Source organism: Equus asinus, chromosome 2 (assembly GCF_041296235.1).
Source record: "Equus asinus isolate D_3611 breed Donkey chromosome 2, EquAss-T2T_v2, whole genome shotgun sequence".
NCBI classification, from domain to species: Eukaryota; Metazoa; Chordata; class Mammalia; order Perissodactyla; family Equidae; genus Equus; species Equus asinus.
The window spans coordinates 136,465,109-136,484,323 of NC_091791.1; the positions used below are offsets into that span (position 1 = coordinate 136,465,109).

The 19,215-nt window shown below is 38.3% G+C and overlaps 1 protein-coding gene across 9 annotated transcripts in view; it reads right to left on the reverse strand.

Annotated features, from left to right (window-relative positions):
- The window catches only part of TLN2 (talin 2), a 413,145-nt gene that overhangs the window by 159,301 nt on the left and 234,629 nt on the right, over window positions 1–19,215 (reverse strand). For all 9 annotated transcript variants that reach the window (XM_070500486.1, XM_070500480.1, XM_070500476.1 and 6 more), the window contains 2 exons: window positions 7,534–7,597; window positions 6,396–6,500 (listed from right to left, as the gene is read on the reverse strand). In XM_070500486.1, coding sequence (XP_070356587.1) covers window positions 6,396–6,500; window positions 7,534–7,597 — 169 coding nt within the window. The remainder of the gene's footprint in view (window positions 1–6,395; window positions 6,501–7,533; window positions 7,598–19,215) is intronic.

Here is a 19,215-nt window from a genome sequence, read left to right on the forward strand (position 1 = left end):
TTCTCTGTATAAGTTTTACAACTTCCAGTGAATCTGATTATTTCAAAGTAAATAGTTAAAAAAAAAGATTCTGTATATGTTGTTATAACAAGCACAGCAAAAAGTAATAATAATTTTGTTTCTCCATTTACTAAAGTTATGCTTTAAAAAAATTTTTTTACATATTCTTCAGAACTTCCAAAATGATGTTAAAGGGTAACTTGCTGTGATCTCAATTTTTTTTTTTTTTATAAGATTGGCAACAGATGTTAGCCCAGGTGCCAATCCGTTTTCTTCTCTACTTCTTCTTCTTCTTCCTAAAGCACCCCAGTACGTAGTTGCATATTCTAGCTGTAGGTCCTTCTAGTTCTGCTATGTGGGACATTGCCTCAGCATGGCTTGATGAGCAGTGCCATGTCTGTGCCCAGGATCCGAACCAGGAAAACCCTGGGCCGCCGAAGCGGAACATGTGAACTTAACTACTCAGCCATGGAGCTGGGCCCTGATCTCAATTTTTATAGATTTTTCTCTAGCGTTTCTGTATTAAGTAGGATACTGATAATAGGTTTGAAACACTATCATGTTGAGGAAATACACTTATAGTCCAGCATTTTTTTTATTAAGGTTATGAAAGTTAACATCCTTGTGAAATTACAGTTGTACATCATTATTAGTCATGTTGTAGGTAGACCACTTCACCCCTAGTGCCCTCCCCCCACCCCCCTTTCCCCTGGCAACCACCAATCAGTTCTCTTTGTCCATATGTTAACTACCACCTATGAGTGGAGTCATACAGAGTTCGTCTTTCTGTCTGGCTTACTTCACTCAACATAATACCCTCAAGGTCTATCCATGTTGTTGTGAATGGGACGACTTTGTCCTTTTTTATGGCTGAGTAGTATTCCATTGTATATATATACCACATCTTCTTTATCCAATCATCAGTTGCTAGGCACTTAGGTTGGTTCCATGACTTGGCTATTGTGAATAATGCTGCGATGAACATAGGGGTGCATGGAACTTTTGGAATTGCTGATTTCAGGTTCTTAGGATAGATACCCAATAGTGGGATGGCTGGGTCATAAGGTATTTCTATTCTTAACTTTTTGAGGAATCTCCATACTGTTTTCCATAGTGGCTGCACCAGTTTGCATTCCCATCAACAGTGTATGAGGGTTCCCTTTTCTCCACAGCCTCTCCAACATTTGTCACTCTTGGTTTTGGATATTTTTGCCACTTTAATAGGTGTAAGGTGGTATCTTAGTGTAGTTTTGATTTGCATTTCCCTGATGATTAGTGATGATGAGCATCTTTTCATGTGTCTATTGGCCATCCGTATATCTTCTTTGGAGAAATGTCTGTTCATGTCCCCTGCCCATTTTGTAATTGGGTTGTTTGATTTTTTATTGTTGAGTTGTGTGAGTTCTTTGTATATTATGGAGATTAACCCTTTGTCAGATAAATAACTTGTGAATATTTTTTCCCAATTAGTGGGCTGTTTTTTTGTTTCAATCCTGTTTTCCTTTGCCTTGAAGAAGCTCTTTAGTCTGATGAAGTCCCATTTGTTTATTCTTTCTATTGTATCCCTCATGTGAGGGGTTATGGTGTCCGAAAAGATTCTTTTGAAGCTGATGTCAAAGAGTGTACTGTCTATATTCTCTTCTAGAAGTATAGTCCAGCATTTTAAAGAAATTTTTATAAGGAGTAGGTGCTGAATTTTATCAAACACTTTAGTGGCTTTGTATAAAATGATCATATGATGCCATCTTTTCTTTTCCAGCTTTATTGAGATATAATTGACATATAACATTGTGTAAGTTTAAGGTGTGTAATGTGATAATTTGATACAGGTAATATATTGAGAAAAGATTACCACATTAAAGTTAGATGACATATCCTTCACATAATTAGCATTTTTTTGTTATTATGGTAAGAACATTTAAGATCTACTCTCTTAGCAACTTGCAAGTATATAAGACAATATTGTTAACTATTGTCACTATGCTGTACATCACATCCCCAGAACTTATTTCTCTTATAATTGCAAGTTTGTATGCTTTGACCAACATCTCCTCATTTCCCTCACCCCAGCCCCTGGCAACAACCAATGTACTCTGTTTCTATGAACGGCTTCTTAAAATTCCACATAAGTCAGATCATATATGTCTTTCTCTGTCTGACTTATTTCACTTAGCATGATGCTGTCAAGGTCCATCCATGTTGTCACAAATGCTTTCATCTTTATGGCTGAATAATACTCCACTATATATCTCTTTCACTTTTTTAAATCTATTCATCTGTTGATGGATACTTAAACTGTTTTCATATCTTGGCTATTGTAAATAATGCTGCAATGAACGTGGGAGTCCAGATATCTTTTTCCAAGATCGTGATTTCATTTTCTTCAGATACATATCCAGAAAGTGGGATTACTGGATTATATGATAGTGCTCTTTTTAATTTTTTGAGGAACCTCTACACTGTTTTCCATGGTGGCTCTCCCAATGTACATTTCCATCAACATTGCACAAGGGTTCTCTTATCTCTGCATCCTCACCAGCATTTCTTATCTCTTGTCTTTTTGATAATAGCCATTAACAGATGTGAGGTGATATCTCATTGTGGTTTTGATTTGCATTTCCTTAATATTTAGTGGCATTGAGCACCTTTTCATGTACTGGTTGGCCATGTGAGTATCCTCTTTGGAAAAATGTCTCCTTATGTCCTTTGCCCATTTTTAATTGGATTTTTTTTTTTTGCTACTGGGTTGTAAGAATTGCTTATATATTTTGGATATTAACCCCTTACCAGATACATAGTTTGCAAATAATTTCTCCAATTCTGTAGGTTGCCTTTTCCTTTTATTGATTGTTTCTTTTGATGTGCACAAGCTGTTTAAGTCTGATGTAGTCCCACTTATTTTTTTGCTGCTTGTGCTTTTGATGTCATATCCAAAAAATTATTGCCAAGACCCATGTCAATGAGCTTACCGTCTGTTTCCTTCTAGGAGTTTTATGGTTTTAGGTCTTATGTTTAAGTCCTTAATACATTTTGGTTAATTTTTGTGAGTGGTGTTAACATATAGGTCCAGTTCATTCTTTTGCATGTGAAAATCGTTTTCCCAACATCATTTATTGAAGAGACTATCCTTTCCCCATTGAGTATTCTTGGCACCTTTATCAAATGTTAGTTAACCATATATGCATGGGTTTATTTCTGGGTTCTCAATTCTGTTCCTTTGGTCTATGTGTGTTTTTGTGCATTATTATTTTATTATTATTATTTTGATTAGCTTTGCAATATAGTTTGAAATCAGGAAGTCTGATGCCTCCAGTTTTATTGTTTCACAAGATTGCTGTGGCTATTTGGGGTCTTCTGTGGTTCAATACAAATTTTCGAATTCTTTGTTCTATTTCTGTGAAAAACGTGACTGGAGTCTTGACAGGGATTGCACTGAATCTGTAGATTGCTTTGGGTAGTATGGACATTTTAACAATATTAACTCTTGCAATCCATGAGCATGGGAGACCTTTCCATTTATTTGTGTCTTCTTCAATTTTTTTCATCAGTGTCTTAAAGTTTTCAGTGTACAGATCTTTTACTTCCTTGGCTAAATTTATTCCTAAGTATTTTCTTGTTTTTGATGCTATTGTAAATGGATTTATTTTCTGTATTTTTCTTCCAGATAGTTCACTGTATATGATGTCATCTTATTTGATCTATTGATCTGATTTACTAGGTTCATTAATTCATAACATTGCATTATCTCTGAATTCTCAGTTGTACTACTTTTAAAATAGGGCAGACTATGACTAACTCTATTGATAAAAATCAATTTTAAAATAAAATGTATACTAAACAGGACCATTGAGCAAAAAATGAAAGTGAGCAATGTGCTCACTTTTATAAAGTGACAAAAAATAAAACTAATGAAAACTGCAATTTGAATATCTAATGTGTATATGAAAGTTGTCAGTGCTGCCTACCTCCTTGACCCTGGCCTTTCTTCAAAGAGATATAATTTTAAAAAAATAAAAAGAGAAGAAAGGAAGGGAAGAAGGAAGGAGAGGGAGAAAATTTCCACCATTTTCTTATTTTGCCTAAAATACTTTGTAAAAGAAAAGTTTTCATTTGACCAAATCTGCAAGACGCTGCAATAGCCAGAAGATCTGTGCTCTACCTCTAATTATCCTACTAGCCATGGATAGATTTTTCTCAGGCCCTAAATTATCTTTGGAGAACAAATTTCTCTTCTTAATTACATGTAGTTTGCTGTGTGCTATGTATCTTCCAAAACTTACTGACCTTTACGCACATCACTGAAGCTAACTCTGTGTGAGGTCTGACGGTATTAATGGAAAACAATCTGAACACAAGAGATGAATTTCATACATGAAGAACTACAGAAAAACTCAAGAAAATATGGAAACCGATGCCAATATCATTGGACTTGCTGAAAATTTGTTTCATCTTTGTTCCTATGAGGTACTGGAACTCATCTGCCACCTGTTACCCTAAAAGCATTTTTTTCTTCTAAAACAAGCAGATCTCACCATGTACTCATGGTGGGGGTGGGGGAGCTGGGATGATAAAAGCAGGTGACTACATCTCAGATGGGATCACCCTGGCTAAGGCAGCATAGCTCAGTGGTTGGGAACATGGACTCTGAAGTCAGAGAGACCTGAATTCAAGTCCTGCCTCCTTCAGTTACTAGCCCCAGCTGAGTCATTTAATCTTTCTGACTAACACTAATCTTTCTAGGCCTCTTTTCTCATTTCTAAAAAGAAGACCATAGTGGTAGTCCTGCCATTGGGCTGCTGACATTTGAATAAGACATGCCTGGCATATAATTGGTTATTAATATTATTCTTATTAATATTGGGAAATGGAGTCATTATTACTTAGAAGGCATCAGCACCATTCAAACATTCATTGATAGTTTAAAATACACACTAAATATGAAAGACTCAACTTCTAAATTATGTTTCTTAAAAACAAAGTGATTCACCCATGCTTTCTTCATTTGCAAGGGCCCAGCATCTTCTGGTGTAAAACTGAGAGCTGTTTGAAGTAACTAATCAGCATGAAGCACATGCCTTTCTTCAGTATAACATCTTTATTTCTTCTCATCCTAAATGAAGCAGCTTCCTCCAATGAGGAGTGAAGTCAAGGAAAGCATCTATATCCCCAAACATCCTAGCAGATGGCATAATTTCCTTTTTTTCCAGTTTTCTTTAGCTATGGGGAAAGAAACCTCCTTGAAGCACGCTGTCACTGGCCTTCTGATTTCAGTCCCTGGAAACAGCTGCAGCACAGCTGGTTAACACTCCCCTTTGTCTTAAGCAACATAAGAAACCTCACCACATGATGGAACTTCCTCCAGGGCCAAAAGCAAGAGGCAGGAGGCCGAGAGTCACAGCAAAATGAGTGGAAATCCATGGAACCTAGCACAGTCATGCATCGCTTAGCAACGGGAACACATTCTAAGAAATGATTTGTTAGGTGATTTTGTCAGTGTGCCAACATCTCAGAGCGCACTTACACAAACCTAGATGGTACAGCCTCGTACACACCTAGGCTATATGGTACTAATCTTATGGGACCACCATCGTATATGTGGTCTGTCATTGACTGAAACGTCGTCATGCGGCACATGACTATAGTTGGACGACTAAAATAGAGTATGTGAGGTCAGGATGCACAAAGGGGTAAGGAAGCTAATGGGAGGGCTGATCAGTCAACCTAAGAACACACCCATCGTACAACCAGAAGGACCTACAACTAGAATATACAACTATGTACTGGGGGCCTTTGGAGAGAAAGAAGAAGAAGAAAAAACGATTGGCAACAGATGCTAGCTCAGGTGCCAATCTTTAAAATAAATAAATAAATAAAAGAACACACCCATCAAAGGCCTCCCTCTGCTTGCTCACAGGTTAAATTTCAAAGACCCACTTCTTTCCTTCTAGTAGGAAGGCAAACAATTCCCATGAAAATAGACCTGAAGGCCACAGAAAATCCCAAGATCCATCTAAAAGTATACAAATTAAGTACTGCATTTACCACATGAATTCAGTTCAGTCTGCAGTGGTCAACAAGCTTCACTTAGTCCAGGACGCTCTTGGTAAGAGGGAAACATTCTCGGGAAAGTGATAACAAGTCATAGTAAATGCACCCCTTCAGTGACTTTATAGCAGTGACACAGCTGCCCAGAGGCCGTCGGACAGCCAGGCTCGCTCACCAGCCTCGCAGCTCATACACTTCGTGTCTGTCCCACAGCTAAACTCAGGTCACAACGGACCAGATGGAACATCTGCAAATACCAGGGATCTAGAGACGACAAACCAAGCTTCACAGCAAATGCTTTGAGAGAGAGGTGGCAGAGGAAAACCACCCTTCCACATGGCCCAACTCACCTTCACCAGGAAAAAGGACACTCCATACGTCCGGAGGGACCGTGCAAGTTTGACGTACTTGACCTTGGCTTCTATTTCGCTCATCTCGCCACAGTTCTTGTGCTCCTACAAAAGTGACAGCAGCAGGGACCAGTTACCACAGTTTGGCCAGCAGGTGGGCTTGGTAGAGGCAGTTACTATACATGGTGCAAAGAGTGGCTGTGAATGATCAGCAAGCGACGTTTGTCTCAGAGACCCCTCCATGACACATATCCCTCCTGACCAAGGGTCAGAGCACACAGCAAGCTCTAATGAAGGGTTTCTTAAGTAGAATTTGAGCCCCAATTCCCTACAGGTTTCACAACCACATTCAACAATTCGTGCATATGCAGCGTGGCAGGAACAGGGTCCATAATTGTAATCTGATTTTCAAAGCACTCCATGTCCCAAAAGGTTCAGAACCAACACTTTAAATGAGAGCTGGAAAAATGTTCTTGTCAAGAGAGGTATCATTGTAACATCCACCCAAAATATACAGTTTTCCAACGAGCAGGATATATAAATGCAGGTACATCACAGCACTTGGAAACAATACTGGGTGAAAATATGTTTTATACACATGAAATTTATATTTTAACTTATATTTATATTTCAATACCAAAGACAACTTCGATATTTTGGATTCTCTAGAGTGACTGTTTCAGGGCAAAGTTGATGACAGGGCTTTTCTAACTGGTTGCCTAGTATACACAACTCTCTGACTTTTAGAATAAACCTGGATTTTTAAAAGGTTCCCAACTTCTAGCTTCAAAAAACACATCTCAGGACAAAGAAGCTACCTGTAGCTTCCTTCCCAGTGCATTTTAATAGCAAATCACTTTGTTTCAATGCTACCAAGATAATGCCTTTGAAATTAAATGTATGCACATTTTTCTCTGAAGGGCTAAGTAACCTTTAACAAGAAGGTATGGATTAAGATAATAAATCTGCCCAAAGTAGAACTGGCAGCTGCTTTACTCTTGAGCCACTAATCATTTATTATATAAGCAGAGCTCATGCGCAGAGTATGAAAGTATCACATGCAGAGGCCCCTCACTACTAATAAATGAGGATAGGGAGTGAGGAGAATAAGAAAGTTCTGTAGATTTCCAATACGCACCTGAAATATTCTCTTTTCTGCTCCTCTCTGCTTGATGTATTCTTTGGGCAGGAATTCCTTTAGACTGGGAGAGAGAATAAAAAAAAAAGTAAGGCGTTTATCATTTTCTATGGTGAGAAGGAAAGAAAGAGACTTTTGTAAAACTCACAGTTAAGCCACTCTCTCTCCCAGTATTTTATGGTATAATTAATAACTGACTGCCATATCCCACCATGCACTTAAATAGGACACAAATATAAAACCAGTCTGATAAAAAGGGTCAAACTAACATAGCTAAAGAAGAAAGAATTTACAGGATATATTGTAAAGTGACAAAGCAATGGGCACAAGAGTGGACCGTATGCTATCCTTTGAAAGTAAGAGAGGGAAACATTTTTCATTTCACATTGCTAATAAGTATTTTTAAAACAATAGAAGGATATGTCTAGTATTAATAAAAGTGATTCTCTGAGGAAAGAAGGGAAAACAGGGAAAGGGGAACAAGGATGGAGATTAAACCTCCCTGAATATTCTTTGTATTATAATTTTCACTGTAGAACCACATGAAACCACAAAGGGGGAAAAACGCCACACCTAAAAATTTAAAGCAAAGCGCAACAGATGAACTTAACAGTCTATCAAGTTGACAGCGTAACTACAGGGATAAAAATGATTTAAAGTAACTCTGAAAAACAGTCTTTTGACTATTCATCTCCAGTGAGATATATCAAAGATAAAATGAACCATAGTCGACTCGTTAAATATCAGTATCATTATTTTAAAACTAACCCCTTCTCTATATAAATACAAATACACACACAATAAAGTTAGGATATTACATTATATAAGTAGGATGCTATATATAGCTAGGATAAAGTAAATGAGAAGTTACGTTCGTTGTTAGAAACCAAGATTTATAGCATAAAATAGATAAAAAAAAATATAAAGAAGGAAAAGTTACATAAAAACCCTGCAACCTTTCATTTGAAATATTGGCCTGACATCTGATTCATTTTTCTGAAACTCCTATTTTCTAGCTGCGTCCACTGAGGCGGCTAAGGGCAAGGACAGCTTGGTGGCAAGAAGTACTCCCAGTGCCTCGGCAGGGTGTCTTCAAACACCATTTCCCACTAAAGGGAATCAGGGATCCCTGGAGAATGACTGATTCCAGCTCTGGGGCAGGAAATTACACAGTGTTCCTGGAGTTTCGTGTGCCTGAGATCAAGGAAGCCACCAAAACGACACTGGTCTGACATCAAGGGATAACCATTGGCCAAAAATGGGACGTTTTTCAAAACCATAGAAAAAAGGAGAGAGAATAGAATAACGAACCCACCACCCAGCTTCAACAACTATAATTCACAGCTATTCAGGACTCACCTACTCCCTCACCCACATCCTCTCCCCAGGATTATTTCAAAGCAATCCCAGGCATCACGTAATTAATTTCAAGTGATGGAGCAATTTGAGCTCAGAAAGAATGACGACCACAACAGGTAAAAACACAGATATATAAAATTCCATAAAGATGCTTTAAAATAACCGTTGGTCACCTTAAGATGTTGCTAGGGCGCCAACTGATACTGAAAACTGATAAAGGGAAAACAGGAAAGCTAATAAATGCAGGAAGAATAATAGAAATCATTTTACAACTCTTTTTTTATGAAGAAGATTGGCCTTGAGCTAACATCCATAGCCACTCTTCCTCTTTTTGCTTGAGGAAGAGTGGCCCTGAGTTAACATCTGTGCCAATCTTCCCCTATTTTGTATGTGGGATGCCACCACAGCATGGCTTAACAAGCAGTGTGTAGATCCATGCCTGCGATTGGAAACCATGGACCCCGGGCCACCAAAGCAGAGTGTGTGAACTTAACCACCATGCCAGCGGCCAGCCCCCATTTTGCAACTCTTAATGGAATAAGCAATAAATCAAAACAACCATGAGCGGCTGCTAAAACTATTAAGTGACAAGTTAATGGGGGCCTTTACAACAGATAGATTTGTCTGATCCAAACCTACTGGTCAATTTTAATATTAATAAAAGTGAGAAAATCAGATAACATAAGCTCCTGACTGATGCAACAGGAAGTACACAGCACCACTTAGGAAGTATTTTTGGCAATAAAGAATAAGTAAATAAATAATTGTACCTGAATTTAATTAAGATTCTAGATCTAAATATTAGTTTACAAAAAGAGAGAGGCACATAGTAAGTGATATCACCAAGACACAATCAGGCGAATCCCAACATTGGAAATTCTATAAAAATAACCCAAATTCCTCACAAATAAATGGCTTAGTGGTAGAGGTGAAAAAGAGGACACAATAACAGATTAAAAGAGCGTTAAGAGACATACTTACTAGAAAGCTACAGTAACAAAGATGGTGCAGTGCTAACATAAGGATAGACATATAGGTCAATGGAATAGAATTGAGAGTCCAAAAATTAACACTTACCTTCATAGTCAACTGATTTTCAACAAAGGTGTCAAGATACTTCAATGGGAAAAGAATAGTCTTTTTAACAAATGGTGCTGAGACAACTTGATAGCCACATGCAAAACAATAAAGTTGGAGCCCCTACCTCACATCAAACACAAAAATGAACTCAAAACGGATCACAGAACTAAATGTAAAAGCTACAATGATAAAACTCTGAGAAAATATAGGAGTAAGTCTTTATGACCTTGGGTTAGGCAAAGACTTTTAAGATACAACACCAAAAGCACATGCAGCAAAAGAAAATATGGATAAATTGGACTACATAAAAATAAAAAAGTTTGAACTGCACATGGTACCGTCAAGAAAGTGAAGAGGCAACCCACAGAATGGGGGAAAATATTTGCAAATTATATATCTGATAAGGGACTTTTATCTAGAATATATAGAACCCTTAATAACAAGACAATCCAATTAAAAAATGGCCAGAGGATCTGAAGAGACATTTCTCCAAAGGACACATTCAAATGGTCAAAAGCACATGACAATATGCTCAACATCAGAAGCCATCAGGGAAATGTAAAGAAAAACAACAGTATGACACCACTGTACACCCACTAGAATGGCTACAATAAAAATGATGGACAGTAACAAGTGTTGGCAAGGGTATGGAGAAATTGGAACCCTCATATAGTGCTGGTGGGCATGTAAAACGGTACAGCTGCTGTGGAAAACTATTTGGTAGCTCCTCAAAATATTAAACACCAATTCTACTCCCAGGCATATATACAGAGGAAATGAAAACATATGTCTATACAAACACTTGTACATGAACGTTCATAGTAGTAGTATTCATAATAGCCAAAGGGTAAAAACAACTCAAATTCCATCAGCTGATGAATTGAGAAGTAAAATATGGTTTATCCATACAATGGAACATTATTCAGCAATAAAAAGGAATTAAGTACGAAACATGCTACAACATGGAAACACTGTGCTAAGTGAAAGAAGTCCATCACAACAGACCACAAATTATGTGATCCCACCTATATGGAATGTCCAGAATAGGCAAATCTGTGGAGACGGTCAGAATTAGCAGTTGTCAAGGCTGGGGATGGGAGTTGGGGAACTGGGGAGGGAGTGCTACTAGACACAGGGTTTATTTTAGGAGAGACAAAAGTGTTCTAAAATTAGATGGTGGTGATAGTTGCACAACCTTGTGAATACACTAAAAAAAAAACAGTGAATTGCACACTTTAAATGTGAACTATATCTCAATGAAGTTGTCCTTTATAAAAAAATGTATCAATCAAATATAATTTGTAGGCCTTGTTTAGATCCTGATGTGAACTAAGTATAAAATGACATTTTTGAGACAGTGGGGGGAAATTGAACACAAACTGGGTAGCACATGATATTAAAGAATTACTGCTAATTTTGTGGGGTGTTAGGATGAATTTGCAGTTGTGTGGGTTTTTAAAAATTACTTTAAAAAATTTTTCACTAAAACATACTGAAGTACTTATAGATGACACGAAAAGCTGCCTGGGATTTGCTTTAGACTATACTCCTGCAAAAAAGTAGGGAAGAGGGGGTGGGGCAAGTCCAGGTTCTGGCTACATTAAGACTTGAATAGTTAAGTGAAATAAGCCAGCTGGAGAAGGATAATCTGTGTATGACTCCACTCATATGAGGAATTTAAAAATGTGGACGAAGAGAACAGTTTAGTGGATACCAGGGGAAAGGTGGGGTGGGGGGTGGGCACAAAGGGTGAAGTGGTGTACCTACAACACAAATGACAAACATTAATGTACAACTGAAATTTCACAAGATTGTAACCTATCATTAACTCAATAAAAAACAAAAAAGACTTGAATAATGATGCTTGGTCAACCTGCAAACTACTTCTGGAGACCAATGTTGTAAGTACATTTTTCGGAATTTCAGGGATCTAGGTCTGAGCACCAAAACACTCCAGCTGTATCAAGAGACCCCAAATCAGTCAGCAGGAGTGATCTAAGAAATATCTAAGCAGCAGCACCTTGTATATTAAGCAACTCATTAAGCAACTTTGTAGACAATAATGTGTGGTTGAGACAGAATGGGAAGGCACCAATGTCACAGAAGAGAAAGCCAAGTCACAAAGAGGTAAAGTGACTTAGCTAAAGTCATAGGACTTGTTAGCACCGAGAGCCTGTCACCTTCCAGATCAAGAGTGCATCCCCCTGAACACAGCTGTTTCAGGCTTTCCCCAGCAGCACACTTAAAATGACAGTGAAACAGCATCATGAGCAGGCCATTGCTGTGGGCCTCTGGACAGTAGCTCCAACGCCATCAAAAAAGACAAACCTGTCTAAGGTTACCAAAAGCACCCAAGAAAGGCCCCAGGCCAAACCCCCTCGGAGCAATGACTGTTACTAGAACGGCAGTATCCAGTGGCCAGGCAGAGGTAGACTATGTTGGGCATTTATGGCTGGAAAGTTCTGTGCTGCAACCAGCTGCCCTCGATTCAAACTTTGCAAACTAACCCTCTTACTCTTCAGTAGCTGCTGAATCTCTCCTTCTTCAGCAGGTACAGAAAACAACTTTCAGAAGCTTGCACTAGAGGTGTTATCTCCAATGTCACAAGAACCGATTTGGGGAGAATTTAAGGTATTTTAAATATGAAGCAAGTGTGTGTGCGCATGTGTGGCGTGTATTTTTCCCCAGTAAATCAGCAGAGTGCACGGTGTCAGCACGAGGCTGGAAGGAGCAGGCAGCCTGTCATCCTTGCCTGCCAGCCAGCAGTGCACCAGTTCCAGCTCAGTTGTTGTTTTGATTACCAAACCCGGGCTTGGAAGGTTCCTAAGCATCTGGGACTTGCAAACAAGTGAAACCTGTCAGCCTTCTGTGAGAAGATGGGCCAGATTGTGAAACCTGATTGGAAATTTTTCTCCGAAATAAGCAAGCTCTGGCCAAGCAAAGTCCCTCCCACTGCCTCCTTAAATATGCCCAACTTAAAAGGGCAGCTGTCTACAAGGCGTGCATTTAGACCTCACTCCTTCTCCAAACCCTACTGCCAGCCTTCTAAGTACCACCTTTTCTGAGTGCAATAATAATAGATGTTCCACTTTACCAAGATGGCAGACTAGTCAAAGCTCTTCTAACTCTCTGTGATCCATGGGAGGTTCAAGGTGTGCAGCCAACAGACTCTTCTCTCATGAGCCCCACCTCTGCTCTGGCCACGTCAGCTGTGTTGGTTCTCCAGTCTGTATTTCTCTGTATTTGTTCTCTAACCTTGTTGCTAAATATACATATATATCTCATATGATTGTGTAATAAACCAACATAGCCCATAAACTGTTAAAATAGTACAGAAAAGGGGCTACTGAATGCTTCCTAAAGGTAAATATTTACAAAAAGTTATTAAATTAGATACAGCTGAGGCAACTGTAAAATACTGAAAAGAAAAATCATAAAAATCTAAAACTATTCTGTCTTCAGATTGCTTCATGATTATCTGTAAATTCTCCCCTAGATGATATGGTTCATATGAGACAGACAATGTAGAACCCCACCCAGGGGACCCACACCAAGAAAAATCCTTGGTCCTGCATCAAAAGATTGCAAATGAACACATAAGTTGAAAGTTCAAATATAACGTTTCAGAGAGGTAGATATCATAGATTCTGTACTTGAAGTACTTTAAATGGCTTTTTGGATTATCCAACCAACAACAGTTAAACCACGTTGATAGAGGGTTTCTACTATTAACAGCTGCTGTTTATTGAAAGTCAAACACTGCTTCGGGTGCTTTAATACATAAATTAATTAAATTCTGACAAAAGCCCTTGGAAGAAAATAGACCACTTTATACATGGAAGGTGAGGCTCACGACACCAAGTCAGTCACCCACAATCATAGCCAACAACTTAAGCCTTGTTGGGGGCTCCGGAGACCAGGTGCTCAGCACTAAACACCCTGGTCCTTCCACCATACCCTTTAGTCAAAAGATCACATGATCAGTATTTCAGAACCTTCAGACAAAGTGAGGAATAAAGCAACACAAACACCCAATCAGATAATAATAATGACCATGGTGGCAGCAGTCAATATTTTAGAAATGCCCAGAAGTCACTAAGTCAGGGAAGGGCAATTTAATGAACATATTTTGGGGAGCAAGATTTGCATTCAAATCCAGGTGTTCACTAAAACCTCATTTTCTTATAGATAATTTAAGCTGCCTTCATAAGTAATTCCAAAAAGATGAGTTCCAAAGATGTCTTCTGGTCTGGCAGTAAGTATACAAGCACAGGGGAGGCAGCGTTGATTTTTGGGAAATGTTAACTCCTTCCCATCTGTCCCAGAGCTGCCACCAATAGTTGCATGACCGTGGGCAAGTCACCACCTCTCTAAGCTGGTTTTAACACCTGAAAAGGAGATAGGATTCCTACCTAGGAGTGTTACTGTTCATACGAATTGAAAACAATGATGTCCCCTCATTCGTGAGGGGTGAGGGCATCAATATGGGTACACACACAAAGCAGTGAAGTGTCTACCCAGCACAGGGTGGAGAAACGGACAGGAGGGAAGGCAGAGAGGAGCAACAGGGACAGCGTCACCCAAAGGACTCTACAACACCCAGGCTTCCTGACTCCAGGCAACCTTTATGTTGAATCACCAAATGAGTAACAGTAACATCTCAAATTTGCCATCACATAAGGTTCTCAAAGTGTGATCCCAGACCAGCAGCATCGGCACAACCTGGGAATGTGTTAGAAGTGCCAATTTTCAGTCTTCACCCCAAACCTGCTGAATTAGAGGCTCTATGTGTGAGGCCTAGCAGTGAGTGTTTTCACAAGCCCTCTAGATGATTCTGATGTATGCTAACGTTGGAGAACTATTAGCACAGTGGGCTGAAGGCTCAAAGGATGGAATCAGACAGACTCGGATTTGAATCCAGGCTCAAAGATGAAAACATCTGTGTGATTGAGAGTGCTGGTTAGGTCCAGGCTAACTGAGGTGATGGCAGAGGGGGAAGAAAGCATTGGTTGAGTTGGGAAACAGGGTGGGAAGAAGTGGAGAGTGAAGAGGGCGTGAGAGAAGCCCCGGAAAGGGTTTGAGGACCTGTCTCAGCCACACAGCAGTTCTGTGCTCCTGAACCAATCCCAGTGCCCTTTATTGCAAGGATGAGAATCTGCTCCAGAGGCTCAGAGACAGCCTGAAGGCTGAATAAACTCAGAGGCTCCCGGTTTGCAAGTAGTTAGGGAGGTAGGCACCAACCCCAGGAGGCTGCTGCTAGGAGGACACAGGGAAGGCACCACTGAGTGGTCATCACCTCCCCAAACAGATAGGAGAGCTCTGGGCCGTCAGGAGCACAGGACGGAGGTGACGGATAAAGAAGCTAGTGGGTGAGGAGTCATAGGAATAGGAGGCAGGCCAGAGCTGGTGAAAAACAGAAGCTGAAATGCCTTCTTCATTGTTAGTTTGAAAACGGAAATTACAATCAAATTATTCTGAAGGCCGCACAGAGAAGACCAACTCCAAAGGAGGAATACGTATTTGAACAGATGCCGGGGGAAAAACTGACTGAAGACCTCCTACTGTGTCAGAAGCTTTGCTTGTTGGCAGCGGAATTATCTTGAGTTTGTGGGGGAAAATTTCCCAAGTCCACTCTAAATTCTTCCTCAACAGAGATTCACACTCTGGGTGGCTTTGTTTTCTCAGTAAAATACTTCTGAGGAACATGCAAACAGCACCAGGCAGCTATGGTAATCAAGGATGAGAGAGGTGCCTGCCTGCCTGCTCCCAACCACTGGACCATTTCTTTGTACAGCTTACAGTCATGGAACCTTCTTGTCTGACTTCCATCGCCTGTCCATCCTCCCTTTGCCACATGTTATATACCCAACCTCAGTGAATACAGCAAGCCTTTATCACACCCAGACTATTGCGACTGTTTTTTTAAAAAAATATTAATTGCGGAAACATTTGAACTATATGGAAAAGTATATGCCTCAAAGTTTATATACCTATCACCCAGGATAAATATATGATAACATGCTGTCATATTTGCTTTACAATTGCTACCTGTTTTTAAAAAAATAGAGATTACAGATTTAGCTGAAGTCCCATACCATCCTTCTTTCTCTCCCTAATGATAGTCACTTTCTTGTAGTTTCCATGCATATTTTATTATGTTCCACATCTCCTTGTATCTATGAAACAAGATATTCTGTTTCTCTTGATACGTTTTCAAATACAATAGATTTGTATTCCGAAATGTCTTTTCTCCTCTCTAAAGTACTTTGGCGTTTTCATACATTTAAATATGTGCCCATCTGATGGACATGAAATGCTATATCCTATTGACTTTTCATTCTGGATTACTTCTGAGGCTGAATATTTTTCCTTACCTTTGTAAGTCAGTTGAATTTCCTCTTTCTCTAAAGAGCCTCTTGCTATCCTGGGTGATCTTTTTCTTAGAAGGTTTTTTTCCTTTTTAGTATTTTCTGGATATTAATTTATTTTCGGTAGTATGCACTGCAGCTATGCAAATATCTTCTTCCAGTCTGAACTTCACTCTTAATTTGGTAATGTCTTATGCCTAATATAAAAATATATAAAATATATATTTTTTTGGTGAAGAAGATTGGCCCTGAGCAAACATCTGGTGCCAATCTTCCCCTTTTTGCTTGAGGAAGATTGCTGCCGAGCTAACATCTGTGCCAATTTTCTTCTACTTTGTATGTGGGATGCCTCCACAGCATGGCTTCATGAGCAGTGTGTAGGTCCACACCCAGGATCCGAACCCCACAAACCCCAGGCTGCTGAAGTGGAGAGTGCAAACTCAACCACTACATCACTGGGCCGGCCCCCCAATATTTTAATTTTAATTAAAGGTAGGTTTATCAACCATTAGAACTCTTACATCTCCCTACATCAATAACAGACTTTTATAGCTTTGTAAGTAACTGGGACAGTTGTGTGAGTCCTCCATGTATCTTCAATTAGTCTTGGTCATTCTTGAGCCTTGATTAGTCCATATTAATTTTTTAATAGTTTTATTGAGACTCCATATTAATTTTAATGTCAGTTTCTCTCATTAAAGTGAGGGGAATTTTGATTGGACCTGAACTAATAGATAAATTAGGACAGAATTACTTTTATGACATTAAGTGTTCCTATTTCCTAACATAGCAAATCACTCCATTTACTCAGATCTTCCTTCAAGCTTTTTGATGAAGTTTCCTCATTTTATTTGTCAGATCTTGGAGATTTTTGGATAGTTCCATTCATCGGTAAATTATACTGTTTGTTATTGTTATTAAAGGTATCTTCTTTATTCAATTACATTTTCTTTTTGTTGATTATGTATGGGAATACTATTTGTCATATATACATTTCTACTTATATACTTATATATATTTTTGCAGTCCTGCTGGTGAATAATACTGCTGTTTGGACCTAGTGGTGATACACTGCTGCTATATATATATTTTTTTTTCCAGAGACTCTGCTTACTCTCATTAGTTCCAATAAGCTTCCCTGTATATCAAGTGGATTATCTACGTACAAAATCATAATGCCTGCAACTAATGAGTTTCATTTTTCTAATCCTGAAATTGTTGATCTCTTTTTCTTTCCTTATTGTGTATTTTAATTATTTGTTACTACTTATTTTCTAGTGCAGAAAGGCAGATAAGTTCCATGATGGCAAGAATGTTTAACTGTATTTTTCCACTGCTGTATCCCCAATGCCTAGTGCCTACCACATAGAAGGCATTCAATAAATTAGTTGTTGAGTGAATGAGTTTTGCACCCGTGGAAGAATCTAATTATAACTTGCCCTTATATATAATCACATGTCATGTTGGACTTTGTTAATGTTTTACTAACTTTAGGGAGGGCATTTATATTCAGTTTAAAAGTTTTATGTGGTCTGTATTCAATTTTGGTATTTTGATTCTGCTTGTTCCAAATTAATGTGTTTTTTTCTTTCTATTCTCTAAAATAGCCTGGGCTTAGTTTCTGTTTTCTTGGTTTTTTGATTGGTGTATTTTAAGCTGATAAGGCAATTTCTTTCAAGATTATAGACCTATCCAGATTTTCTAATTATCCATTTTTCCTAGATTTTCAATTTTTTTGGCTTCAAGTTTTCATTTTATTCTCTTCTAATTTTTAAAATCTCTTTATCTAAAGTTCAGCCCATTTTTGTTACTAATAATGTTTATTTTGTCTTTTTCTTTTTTCTTCAAACTTACCAGAGATTTATGTATTTTATTAATTTTTCAAAAAAGCAGATTTGGGTTTTGTTGATTCTATGATTTCTATTTTATTACTTCCTCTTAACTAAAATATTTTCTTCTATTTTGATCTTGTTCTACTTACCACTCACTGAGGGAGGTATGCTAAATTATTCCACTAAAATTATTTGTGTATCCAAAATTCTTCTTATAGTACTATCTATTTTTCCTCTATATATTTTAAGGTAATGTTAGGTGCATACAGGTTCACAATTAATATATAATGCTGGCAAATCAGTCCTTCTATCTTCATAATGATCTTCTTTATCTCTACTTATGTGTTTATTTGCCATAAAGTCTATTTTGTGTGACCTTAAATATAGCTTCTCTAGCTCTGATTTAACTAGTTTCCTAGTGCATCATTTTCTATGCCTTTAAACTTTCCTCCATCCTTAGTGTGACTTTTAGAAATAGCATAGAGCTGGACTTTTAATTTAAGAGTTTCATCCAATATGAGAATGTCTGTCTATTAACCAGTAAATTTGATTTACTCATAGTTGCTATGATGCCTACTATATTTAGAAATATTTCTCACATCTTATTTTATACATTCCATTTCCACACTTTTTCTGGCTCTGTTTCCATAATCCACCCTGCACAACTCCTATGGTGTTGGTTGAGTTGTTTGTATTACTTCTCTCCCTTCCCCACCCCCTCCACTCTGGTTTGGAAGTCATACAATCTATTTCTATTCTTTTACACTACCAATCTTTCTCCAACATCTTATGAAAAATCCCAAACATACAAAAATGTTGAAACAATGGTACAGTGAACACTCTATATCCATGACCTACAGCTATCTTCAATTTCATCACATATACTTAAGGTCTAAAGTTTATCAGTACAGCTAATCTTTGATATAATAAAGTCCAGAGAAGGCTCTGACTCTGATCACTTCTTAAAGTTTTCCACCATGTTTTTAAGGAGCCTGAAGTCAGTCATTATTATAATAGGTTTTGTTGTTGCTGCTGTTTTAAGA